Source organism: Carassius gibelio, chromosome B8 (assembly GCF_023724105.1).
Source record: "Carassius gibelio isolate Cgi1373 ecotype wild population from Czech Republic chromosome B8, carGib1.2-hapl.c, whole genome shotgun sequence".
Classification (NCBI taxonomy): domain Eukaryota; kingdom Metazoa; phylum Chordata; class Actinopteri; order Cypriniformes; family Cyprinidae; genus Carassius; species Carassius gibelio.
The window spans coordinates 8,565,631-8,578,702 of NC_068403.1; the positions used below are offsets into that span (position 1 = coordinate 8,565,631).

General features: G+C 36.5%; 2 protein-coding genes across 3 annotated transcripts in view; both read left to right on the top strand.

The window, feature by feature from the left end:
* The first annotated feature begins 89 nt into the window (after positions 1 to 89).
* On the top strand, positions 90 to 10,106 carry soat1 (sterol O-acyltransferase 1). Its single transcript, XM_052563445.1, is given in 13 exon segments — positions 90 to 285; positions 2,471 to 2,583; positions 5,946 to 6,075; positions 6,324 to 6,412; positions 6,567 to 6,674; positions 7,309 to 7,460; positions 7,463 to 7,536; positions 7,615 to 7,744; positions 7,898 to 7,995; positions 8,155 to 8,253; positions 8,552 to 8,687; positions 8,961 to 9,088; positions 9,172 to 10,106. Coding segments are annotated over 10 exon segments (1,020 nt in total). The 5' UTR covers positions 90 to 285; positions 2,471 to 2,583; positions 5,946 to 6,075; positions 6,324 to 6,395; the 3' UTR covers positions 9,250 to 10,106.
* A 1,568-nt stretch (positions 10,107 to 11,674) lies between these two features.
* The window catches only part of abl2 (c-abl oncogene 2, non-receptor tyrosine kinase), a 37,029-nt gene continuing 35,631 nt past the window's right edge, over positions 11,675 to 13,072 (top strand). Inside the window, exon 1 of one of the 2 annotated variants that reach the window (XM_052563443.1) lies at positions 11,675 to 12,438. In XM_052563443.1, coding sequence (XP_052419403.1) covers positions 12,201 to 12,438 — 238 coding nt within the window. In that variant the 5' untranslated portion in view covers positions 11,675 to 12,200. The remainder of the gene's footprint in view (positions 12,439 to 13,072) is intronic. The other variant, XR_008154851.1, reaches the window with a different exon arrangement.

The following is a 13,072-nucleotide window of genomic DNA, read 5'->3' on the forward strand; positions in this document are numbered from 1 at the left end:
AGTGTTTTGAGATGTATTTATTCCACACATTACATGTTTGAGAGGAGAGAGATAACACAGTCATTACATCAACCAGGCAGCGTTACATTTACGTTAGCCGCTCGTCCAATCAGATGCCGTTTCGAAGCAGACTCCGCCTCCGTTGTTTCAGTTGATTCAGGCATGATGCTGAGCTGATCTCTTTCAATCAAACGGCGTTGCCAGCGTCAACATTCACAGAGTTTGTCTTCAGAAAGCAGAATTGAGGAGATTACTACACACGTGTGTACTGAGGAAGAAGCACAAGTAAGTGATATAAACGTTGTTTTTTGTCTTTCTTAAACGAAGACTCTGAAACAGACAATATTTTGTTCGGAAACATGTCCTGGTACGTTATATTAATAAAGCGTATAAAGTTTCGTTCGTACGTAGTGTCTATATACATACAGACGAATAGTTGAACCCCCTCAAAAATGACAGCCCAGGATCAACACAGTTAATTTAGTGTATTGTAGAACTCCGTTTTAGCGTTAAAGGTTGAGTTATTTGCATTTGTGTGGTAAGCCATTTTAACGTTTATTCTATTAATTAACTAGGGTCTTTTTTTCCTGGTAGTACATTTACTCATACAGTTATTATATAATAATAAGCCAATAGCTAAGTCATTAAAGGGATAGTTCACCCAAAAATGAAAATTATGTCATTAATGACTCACCCTCATGTCGTTCCAAATCCGTAACACCTCCGTTCATCTTCGGAACACAGTTTAAGATATTTTAGATTTAGTCCGAGAGCTTTCTGTCCTTCCATTGAAAATGTGTGTACGGTATACTGTCCCTGTTTAGGAAGGTAATAAAACATCTTCAAAGTAGTCCATGTGACATCAGAGGGTCAGTTAGAATTTGTTGAAGCATCGAAAATACATTTTGGTCCAAAAATAACAAAAACTACGACTTTATTCAGCATTGTCTTCTCTTCTGGGTCTTTTGTGAGCGAGTTCAGGTGTAGTGATATCTGGTTCACGAATGAATAATTCGGTTTAACTGGTTCTTCTTGGACCAATTCACTGAATCAAACTGAATTGTTTGAAACAGTTCGCGTCTCCAGTCAGCATTAATCCACCAATAACTTAAGCTGTTAACTTTTTTTAATGTGGCTTACACTCCCTCTTGAGTTAAAATAAACCAATATCCCGGAGTAATGCATGCTCAAACAGTACACTGACTGAACTGCTGTGAAGAGAGAACTGAAGATGAACACCGAGCCGAGCCAGATAACGAACAAAAGATTGACTCGTTCTCGAGTCAAGAACTGGTTGCATCGGTTTTTGGATCACCAGTAGTGATGGCAAGTTTGGTTCTTTTCTGCAAACCGGTTCTTCCGGACAGTTCGATTCAATAAACCGGTTGAAGCAAACGGTTCACCGGTTCTTTTGCGCTCAACGTAATGACGTCACTGGCGATGATTGTCCTTGATTCAAGCCTTCGGTTTACCCACGCTTATAACATTAGCACAGAATCAGTTTAGAATCAATCACCAAAAGAACCAGTTCAGTTCAGACGCTCTGTGTGTCAGTCTGCTTCACACTGAATCACACATGCACAGTATCATCAGCTCCTCGGTTCTCGAATCGGATGCGGCCGACAGAACTGGTTCTTGACTTGAGAACGAGTCAATCATTTGTTCGTTATCTGGCTTGGCTCGGTGTTCATCTTCAGTTCTCTCTTCACAGCAGTTCGGTCAGTGTACTGTTTGAGTACATGAATTACTCTGGGATATTGGTTTTGTTTGAACTCTGAGGGAGTGTTAAAATGTATTTTCGATGCTTCAAAAAATTCTAACTGACCCTCTGATGTCACATGGACTACTTTGATGATGTTTTTATTACCCTTCTGGACATGGACAGTATACCGTACACAGGTTTTCAATGGAAGGACAGAAAGCTCTCGGACTAAATCAAAAATATCTTAAACTGTGTCCCGAAGATGAACAGGTCTTACAGGTTTGGAACGACATATGGGTGAGTCATTATTGACATAATTTTCATTTTTGGGTGAACTATCCCTTTAAATATTGACTAGTATTCGTTAAGTTTGTTACTTTCATTACTTTTCCCATTGCCACTAACTGTCCTAATAGTGACAAGTAGCCTTCTGTATTCCTTTGCACATTTTTGTTTATTGATTTTTATGGAATCTGTGGTTCAGATTTCATTTGCCCACTTGTTCTGACTATAGTACTTTAAGGAAGTTATTCTGATACCAGTTACAATTTCACAAGGATAGATAATCTTGCTTATTTCATAGTCACTAACTTATAAAAATTTATTTTTTTCTTTGTCACTTTCAATGACTGGCCAGAGTGACTACTTTTAAAATTCAATTAAAATCTTACTTAGTAAGTTTAAAATGACCTAATTGGTGCAATCAAGATTAGCATTCTTAGAATTATGTAATTTAAATCACGTTTGTTCCTGGTGTTGGGTTTCCAGCAGCAGGATGGTGAATGAGGGTGCTGGCGCCCCACGCAGTCGCAGGGGGTCTCATAAGGTGGTTCCTTCATCAGACCAGGACGGAACAGGAGAGGTGCCCTGCCCCAGTAATGGTGAGACTGGATCACTAAACAAAAAAAAGACCTGATCCTTCAAGTGCAGAGTATTCTTTTTTTCTTTTTTTTTTTTGCTTCTGATTGCCCAGTCTGTTTAAGAGTTTGCAGTAAACAAATAATATAATAACAGATTTTTATGTGGTAGAAAATAGGTATATTAAAAAACTAAATGTTAATTTTCCTTAAAGTAAAAGGTTTTTAATTTGCAATAATAGCCTTGCTTGTATTGAGGTTTAAACTGAGCTGTATAATCACATATGCATTAAAGAAGAATGAGGAAACAATGGCCGTGGCCCGTGACACATTCATGTTACGTTAGTGAAACCATTAAGGTTAATTCTGGGATGAACAGACAGCCATGTGATTTGCTGTGTGACCTGATTGAGAAATTGCTATGTCCTGCCCAGTACTGTTATCAATGATGCAGTCATTCCCATTAACTCTGACATGATGACACTGAAATATTAGGGTAGTGTTTTATTGTGCAGCCTCACTGTCAGATAGATTCAGGTTAATGCTACACAGTTTAGCATTTGAGTTTGTGTTAAAGGTTTTTTAAATATCATATATAATTTAAGGGTTTTCAGTGGGATATAATGTAGTGCTTTTTGTCAAATGTCATCAAATTCTACGCTTACTATTAAATCATTGCCTCTTAATATAATCTCAAATAGATTGAAATGAAGACATTTTGTTCATTTCTATCTTTCTTTACTGCATTTTAAAACTTTAACTGCATTTTTTTACTTTTAATGAATTGTAATAAGTCTAGTTGGCTTTGACATACTGTATGTATCTATCCTAATGTCAAGTCTCTCTTTCCTAAATGAAAGTGACTCTTTTTTAGTCGTCAAAAATATAGCGATGAAATATTTGTATTTATACTGAATAGTAAATATTGTATCGTAATTTGCTTAAAACCTGTGGCCTACAGGCTAATGAAATAATTATTTTTTTTATTTTATTTTATTGTAAACTTGTGGTGACTTTTTTTTTTGTCTTTTTTCAGTGCGTTTTAGAGCGATTTTTGTGATGTGAATGTTCTTATTTCTGTAAATGTACAGTAGTGTTGTATGAATCACCGTCTCTTCTGTTTGCACTCTATCAGATCGAGGTATTCTGTTTGCATTATGTTAGATTAGTTAGAAATGAGTGGCATGGTAACCAGGATACGTGTCCAGAATGACCTGCTCCATCTGTGTATAGTTGATGTGAGCAATCATGAGAGAATTGTACTGATGTTTCATTTCAGGAACAGTGGAAATGAAGCACATTATCAGCTGAGGTAGGATGGCTCAGAAACTTTCAGTACTTTTTTCTTGCATTAAAGGAAAACAAATTTCAAAACAATGAATGCAACCGTGTTAAATATTGTATGTGTGCAAATCTTGTTTATCACTGTAGTGTAATGGTGTATCTGTATTATCACATATTATGTCACAGATTAACATATCCTAAACGTTCAAGCATGACCTTTGGTTTGACTAAATCCTTTCAATGGTGTAAATGCAATGCTTATTTTTGTGATACATATTAGTGCAGGGCAACTATTAATCGCATACAAAATATATTATGTTTTTGTGTACATAATATATTTTTGTACTGTGTATATTTACTATATATAAAAATACACAGTCACACACAATATGTTGTTTATATATTTATATTACTACTGCTATATGAACAAAAGTGTAATAATATTTGGTTTGCAAACACTTTAAACAAATAAGGTGCTTTTTACAGCAGTGTTCCTTTAGCATAGTAGCAGTTCAAATGTTTATTGTAGCCTCATAGACTTGTGTGTGCGAGATGCTGGAGAATAATTAGTGTGTGCTCTCACTAGGGGTTCTTTACCGTGCCGAAGCACTTTTGACCCACACCGCGGTTCAGTTATATATAGATCAGTGTGTGTGAGTGCTAACCACGCCAGAGTGCAGATCTTCTGATACGTGTTGCGTGATTGCGTGAATATTTCTGAGTGGCCAAAGCAATAGATCGGTAAATCAGTATGATGTGAGAGGGATGTATGTTACAACATCCCATACGGCTCAAAATAATAAACCACAAAGTTAACAAAACGATTCACTCCACTGTGCTGAGCTAGAGCGCCTCTTTGCTGTCTTCACGTGATATCGGAAACTTCATATTTCCAATTTATAAAGTCATGATTACAAGCTTGGTGCATTATTTTCTGTTAAAAATAACCATTTACAGTGGTTTGTGGAATAATTTGATCGGGAGCATCCGCTCCTGTGACCCATGATTTGTCTGTATGTGTTTACAGTGCCAGTGAACAATGGTCTTTCATAATAATAAAAATCTGCCTTAACGCAAGATATAATTGTTGGCGTTAATCAATTAATGCGTCAACGCAATAATAATGCGTTTACTTGCCCAGCCCTAATTTATATATAATATAAATTATATGCATATAAATATGTACATGTAAATATTTCTGAAATAGTGTAAATATACACAACACACACACATATATGTTATAAACAAAAACTTTTTTTGGATGCAATTAATCACGATTAAATATTGCCCAGCACTCCTATATTATATATATTTAATCTGATCTTGACACATTGTGTCTACAGATTCTTTGTGAGAATATATATATATATATATTATGATTTGCTGGTCACATGACAATCGATTTAAAAAAAACAATTTTTTTTATATTAATTATTTATTGTGTATCAAGTGTATTCAAATAATCATGTGAACTGTGTAATTATTACTGAATAATTTAATAAATTCAGACTAAAAATATATTTTTTAATAGATTCAGACTGAAAGGTATTTTTTGGATATGACTTTTCTGACTTTGGTTTTAAGGGTCAAACATTGTTTGTGATTTAGATTGTTTTGCGCTGCTTGATGTAAGTGCTTGTAAAGGTTACAGGAAGTGCAGACAGAATAGGGAAGGATGTGGTTGTCAGACAGGGGCAGTGAGGTTTGAGAAAATATATAGTCCTTGTTTGTAACAAATATCTTCTATATAGAGTTTATTTCCCTAAAAAAGACATTTTATCAAATGATTGGAATTGATTTGAATTACAGACCTCCGATGTAATGCGTCAGTTCAGTTTCAGTTCATTCTGTGACTGAATTTAGTATTCATAAAGTTTCTTTGAGATAGAAGACTCATTTGTCACCATTAAGAGCAGCTGCATTTAAAAAGACATGACCGCTTGAGTTATCACATGACATTAGACCTGATTCTCTGGCGCAATTACTCTTATTTTGTGGATATGATTTGTAGAGCTTCATAAGACCTTCTGTTCTTGTTTGTAAGACCCTCCTTAGAAGAGGCTAGCTGTTCTGTGTATTCACTGTTTGCTATTTGTTTTCAGCATTTGAAGGCAGACCTGACACTCAAGTCAATGAATTCATGGACAGTCTGATAGAGGAGTCTGCCAGTCTGGGTTCGTCCCATGTGAGCACAGTCTTTCCTCTCTCAGAAAAGGAGAAAAGCAAACTCAGGTACTGAAAGCATGCCCAAACCGGATTACAAATGAGTGCCACAGCTGTCTATTACACTTCATTCTCTTCTTTTTTACGGTCATTCAGATCTGCTTCACTTCATTTGTGATTTTTTTTTCATTGTCTGATCTTATCATATGACTAGCATGTCAATCTATCAGCATACTGCTTTAATCTCACATTCTTTTTGCCTTTTCTTTTTTTATTCTGTTGTCTAAACCTTTTTATCTTCGTCTCTGCTCCTGTAGGCATACACAGCATTCCCAAGGCCAAAGCAAGCAGTTCGTGATCCGTCGATCACTGTTAGAGTACTGTAAGTCATGGATAATTTTTGCTGGTATGTGTAAATATATTTGTTTTGTTTCTGTCTGTGGTCAGATTAGCTGACCTTAATAAACCTTAGTGTTTAATTAGGAAGACAAGAAACATATGGTTGTACTGCTTATGAATATTTGTAAAATAAAAGTGCTTATTACATGATTTTTATGCAGTGATCTGTTTGAGGTGAGCCACATTCGCACCATCTATCACATGTTCATCGCCGTCCTCATCCTCTTCATCTTCAGCACGTTTGTCGTGGATTTCATCGATGAGGGCAGGTTAGAACATTCAGTGTTCATAAACACTTTTGGAATCTGTTTTGCTTCAGTTTTTGAAACTGCAACCTTGTTTTAAATGTTGAAGTTTTGACCTTGTCAACCTTGTGGTTTCATAAATGCATAATAGTTTTGTTTTCGCCAAAATATGAGGAGATATATTTTATCTCCGCATGCACAATGTTTGCAAGGTCGCCTAAATGAATGAAAAGGAGCCCTGAAACTATTCCATGCAAACTACTTCTGTATCGTATTAAAAATACATTTCTGATATGTCTGAATTTTGAATAGAATAACTCTTTATGTTATTTAAATAGGATTTTCTCCACAAAGAAAGAAAACTAAACGAAAAACATCTTTGCATGTAACCGGTTTAGTTAGTGTATTCTAGCTGGTGTAAGGATAAAGTTATGAAATTTGTGATTATGTGAACAAAAAGAATAAACAAATCAGTGATTTTACCAGACTGAAATATAATGTGTTGAGAATTGAGAAAGTAATATGCTCTTAACTCATAAGTGTTTTCTCATTAGTTTATCGTGTACCTTCAGTGTGACTTGGAGTAAAATAAGACAATAAAGGGACATTTACAAAATTATGTAAGCTGCAAAAACCTTTATTCCTTTGCTCTCTGTAGATTGGTGCTGGAGTTTGATCTGTTGGTGTACGCCTTTGGCCAGTTCCCCCTAGTGGTTGTCACGTGGATGTGGATGTTCCTGTCCACTCTTGTGGTTCTGTATGTGTTGCTCAGTGTCTGGGCCAGTGTTTACCCCTCGTCAAACCATCGGGCCTTATGGACAGCACATATGTGGTGCTGAAGAATGGCCTTCCCCCTGCATCATGCTTCATACTTATTCTAGAACAGGTACTCCGTAACCATTTTATTTATGGTTGATTATTGGATGCTCTGTTTTCTTCTTTAATGTGTTCATTTAAATTCCAGGTGCTCGGCTGTTTATTTTATGCATATTACATATTTGTGCGGCTGTGTATCCCTCAGTTCCGCAGTATCAGTGTGCAGCTCTTTGACCTGAGGGCCATGGTGTTGTGTGTCTTCAACTCTATACTGCCAGGTAGAATGTCGACAGGACAGCTACTTTTTAATTGAGCTCATCTTTAGATACCTTAATAATGATAAGATGTCTAAACACTGAAGAAGACAAAGATTTAATAAAAAAAGTGCACAAATAAATGCATTGTGTAATGGTGTTGTCTTCTATCCATAGGAGTGCTGGTGCTTTTCTTGGCATTTTTTGCCTTTCTGCATTGCTGGCTTAATGCATTTGCTGAAATGCTACGCTTTGGAGACAGAATGTTTTATAAGGTAACATACAGCAAAAAATGTGCCCTGTATATAATTTTACAAATACAGACCCTTTGATTAGATCAGATCAGATTTGTTTTATTGAAAATAAAAAAAGATATATGCTAAATTACATGTCCATTATACAAATGTTCATTGAATAATGTGCTTTTTCTCTAGGACTGGTGGAACTCCACTTCATTTGCCAACTATTACCGCACATGGAATGTTGTAGTACATGACTGGCTTTATTACTATGTCTACAGGGACTTCCTGTGGGTAAGTCATCAGTGGAATATTAGCACAGAATATAAGATGAATGATTATAGTTATTCTTTATTTATTGACTGATTAATTCAATCACTTTGAGTGCACTCTTTACAAAAACCATCCAGGAATCAGTCAAATTCATTGGTGTAAACAGTATTTCAGATTGGATCTTGACGATGGCTCTGAGTTATGCTGTATTTCAATAAACAGTCTGTGTTTGGTTTGTTTGCCTGGAAACTGGAATTTGTGTGAAACTGTGTCCAAATGTGCATCAAGCTAAACCAAGTGTGATCATCCATATCTACAGATGACACAGAAGCGATTCCGTGCAGCAGCCATGTTGGTTGTTTTTACTGTGTCTGCTGTGGTGCACGAGTACGTTCTGGACATCTGCTTTGGCTTTTTCTATCCCGTCATGTTCTGCCTCTTCATGTGCGTTGGAAGTAAGAATCTCATTTATTACAACTATATGTCCCTGCTAAAAAAAATAAACCCCGGATAGTCTTAGCTGGCTAAAGCTGGTTTTACAGTTGACCAGTCTGGTGTTTAGCTGGTCAGCAGCTGGTCTACCAAAAACCATTCAAACATACCAATTTAACCAACTTGGGCAGGCTGGGATGCCGCAACCACCTAGACTTTGGTTAAGATGAGTCTGTTTTATATGATACAACAGAGCCTGAATACGAAAGTCTCTAATGCACTCATGTTTCTCTTAGTGGTGTTTAACTTCGTTCTTAACGACCGGAGAAAAGGGCCGATCTGGAACGTGATCATGTGGACTGCGCTGTTCTTGGGTCAGGGCGTTCTCATCTGTCTGTACTGTCAGGAGTGCCCTATTCAAGAGGTAAACAAAGTGCTTGTTCTTGGTAGGGTTCATCTAGATTCTGAATTTATTCATATATTCATGGTTTCTTTTTGTTTCCTCAGCCTTCTTTCCTAGACTTGTTGAAGCCTCGATCCTGGACGTGTGCTCCACAGACTAACACTGCTGTAGATGCTCACTAAAGCCACACCACCATCCTCCAGATGAATCAGACTTTTTTTTTTTTTAGCATTCTATAGGTATTGCACTCTGAGCAAATGAAGTGAAACGTGACAAGCTTACTCTATAATCATGAAGACAATGTTTTATGAAGAGGCCTTAGATATTTAATATTTATTATAGCATCCATAATGGAATGTAGAATGTCTATAATGTGCAATATTAATATTTCTTTGTTTCCTTTCAAATTCCTAGTTAGCATTTGACAATCTATTTTAAGTTATGTCTGATCTGGCTAAAGAGATTCTGTTTTTAGAAGCCTCTGTGATGTTGTTGAGATCAGATTATACAGTAAATGTGTTTTGTTTACTGCTACTTCTTAGTGTTGGATATTGTGGTGTTACTCCAGTACTGGAGAGGCCATGGAAGATTATACATGTGGTACATTTGAACCAGGTTGCCTGGACTACACAAAACTGTAGAATGTTTACAAGCAGGGTTGCTATTCTAAAACCCCAGTGGATTTAAATTATGTGCCATATTTTACTACCACTGATAGTCTGGACTTTGGAAATTTGGACTTCATGTTTTTTTTTTTTTTCTAGAGCTAAATTAATTAGATACTAATTTAAAAACCATGCTTTAGGACTTATTTATTACAAAACAGGGTATCATATTTTTGGAAGTGTTAAGGTTTTGAGCTGGCTGCACTCATGATCATTATTATTACTAATGGTTTCCAAGCACAATTCCTTTGCTGGTTATAAATTATTATGAACAGTGATATGCAGGGGATTTATATAAAACAAAATAGTAATAATAAAGTGTAGGACATTTTGAATGGCATTTATTAGTGCAATAAAGAGTTTTGAGTGAATAATCTCTCCAACCCCACAATTTGTTTGAGTGAGATTGTATTATATTTTTTAAAAACACTTCTGCAATAACTGTGATGACCAGCAGGTGGTGATGGAGAGTTGCGTGTTAGGACTATATACCTGCACACAGCATTTTAAGAGTTTTCTTTATGGCAAATGCCATGTAAATGTTCCATTGTAATTTGTAAAATAACTGATGACTGTAATTTTCATCACAAAAATTTTTTTTGGAATAATATAAACTGATGGCATATTTTTTTATTTCTTATGAAATGTTCAGTGCGTAGCCTGTACCAACATGCTCTGGAATGGACAAATAAACAATTTGCCTTTAATTGACAGTTTAACAGGCTACAGTGGTTTGCTTGTATGCACACATAATATATCATGCTAATATGTTTCATGTGAATTGACCACGTAAAATCAAACCTTAAAGAGTGAATTAAAATATTAGCCAATTTCTTTACAGATGAAATCATGTTGCAGAAATGAAAGATTATCATTTTAATATTAAAACTATTAGTATATTTTGCCATTGCTCTTGGTAGAGCTAAAAATGAATTAAATTAGGCGCGAAACATCGATTATTGCTAGGATTATTAATTAATATTTTAATAGATTTTTTATTTTATATTGTCCACTTTCTAGTTGGGAGCTGTATTCATTTGATTTTTATTAGTTATTTTTTAATGTTTTTCCCTTTCTTTTCTTTTTTATTGTTGTTGTTATTTTAGTTCATTAAGTTAAACTAAACAAAGGTTAGAAATGTTGCTTTGGCAACTAACTGAAATAAAATGAGTCTAAATAAAACACACACACACACACACACACACACACACATATATAGGCTATATATATATTTGTGTATATATATTTCAAGAATCGGCTTAAAACATATCTCTTCCATCTTTATTTGACCCTCTAACTATATCACTTAATATTCTAATTCTATTCTTAAAAAATCTAACCACCTTTCTAATCTTTTTGTATTCTATTTTTCTTTTCATTTATTATGCAATTATATATATGTGTGTATGTGTAAAGACCTCTAACTAGCTTGCTCTATTTTTTTTATTCTATCTGTTTTCTTTTTATTTATTATATTATTTAAAATCCCATGCTAGGTGTACTGTGTTAACCTAACTGAGACTTGTTATAGCACTTATATATCATTACTCTTTTTGTTGTTTTTGATTGCTTCCACTGTCTTCATCTGTAAGTCGCTTTGGATAAAAGCGTCTGCTAAATTAATAAATGTAAATGTAAATAAATATAAATATATGTGTGCATTTTAATTTATATCAGTTTGTTTAAAATAAATGTTTTTTCGGTGGTTTTAGTTGACTATAATAATCCTGCTATAAAAACATATTATTGAATATGATATTGATCTAAGTGAGGTTGCGTTATATTCTTTATTTTGCTTTAATAAACATTTCAATAACACATTTTTGTATTTATTATTGTACTGTTCACATTACCCGGTTATTGACCTTATTCAGCTATTATTCACCATGCATTATGAATGAACAATTCTCTTAATTGTGCTTATGTTAATACTGATGTATTAAAAAGAGAGGGTCTTTGGCATCACCGCGATGATGTGTGCTGCGCTCTCCGTCATTGGCTCGTGCAGCGCACGCCACTGATTCTGCGGTAAAGATGGCGGCGGCGGAGGGGGCACGCAGCGGCTGGAGCAGAACGGAACGACCCCAGACGGGTCCGCTTTAAGAGAAACAGCGCTGAGGGCAGGAGGATCGTACATTCCCGTTTAACAGAACCGCTTATCCGGTGCCGTTTGGTAGAATTTAACGATCAGACTGTACGTTGTTTGCTGTTAGGTGGTGGGTGGGTTCTCTCGATCTCCCTCATACACACACACATTACGTTACACAGACGGCTAAGCTAAGCTAACGGAGCTCGGTCCGGTCCGGTAGAGGAGGAAGAGAAAGGGTGACCAAGAAGGGGAAGACTATCATCCCGAACTGAACAGGCCGTCGTCCCGTGGGTCGTTCTTTGGGGGATGTGAGCTGTCCAAACGGACGGCGGGTCTTTCCACGGATCTGTGTTATTTTCCCACCCAGAACTCTCGCAGGATGGGACAACAGGTAGGCCGCGTGGGAGAAGGGGCTTCCGCTGGGATCCAGACCCCACCGCAGGGGCAACAGCAGCAGGGCAGATCGAACCGGGCCAGCAACTCCGGGAGGAGACCCCGAGACGGCGGCGGCGGCGGGAGCAACATCACCGGGACTCCACCGGGCAGAACTGCCGCCGCTGCCGCTGCAGCGAACATCACGCTGGATCCAGGAATCAATGTTTTCACCCTGCATTCAGGTATGAGCCCATTCAGGTCTTCATTGCGCATGTTTATTGATTTGAGTCAGTGCCAACTTGCTTATCATTCTCGGTGAAGTGTGGAGCTGCTCTCCGGTTTAGAAATACTCCATGACTCTCGGGCTGTGTTGTAAAATCTAGTTTGCTGCCTATCTAGACAATGCTATTTTTGACATCACGAATGAGTTCAAACACGTATTTAATCCCTAAACCTGCTCTCTAGGGAGACAGTTTACTGTGTTTTCTGACACAATCACCGAAATGTGCTGAATATAAGAGCTCAGGTCAGCCGGTTTGTATTGCTATTTCTTATAAACAACACTTTTATGTCTTAGTGACTTGGTAGAAAACAAGACTGAAACCACGTCTTAAACATTGAGGTGGATGAAATAAAATTTCCTTTGATGGAACATATTAAACTTGTTTCATCCAAACAACACCCACATCAGAGATTTTTCTAGCTCTGGTAATATCAGTTTGTGAATTTAACATGGGTTTTGTAAATGGTCATTCATGGTCCAGTGTCTGGTCACCTTCCATTGGGACCTTTCTTTGTACACTATAAAGTGTATTGCTGTATAAAAGTGTATTGCTGTAATGTTTATGTTTGAACCCTGTCGATCCATTTAATAAC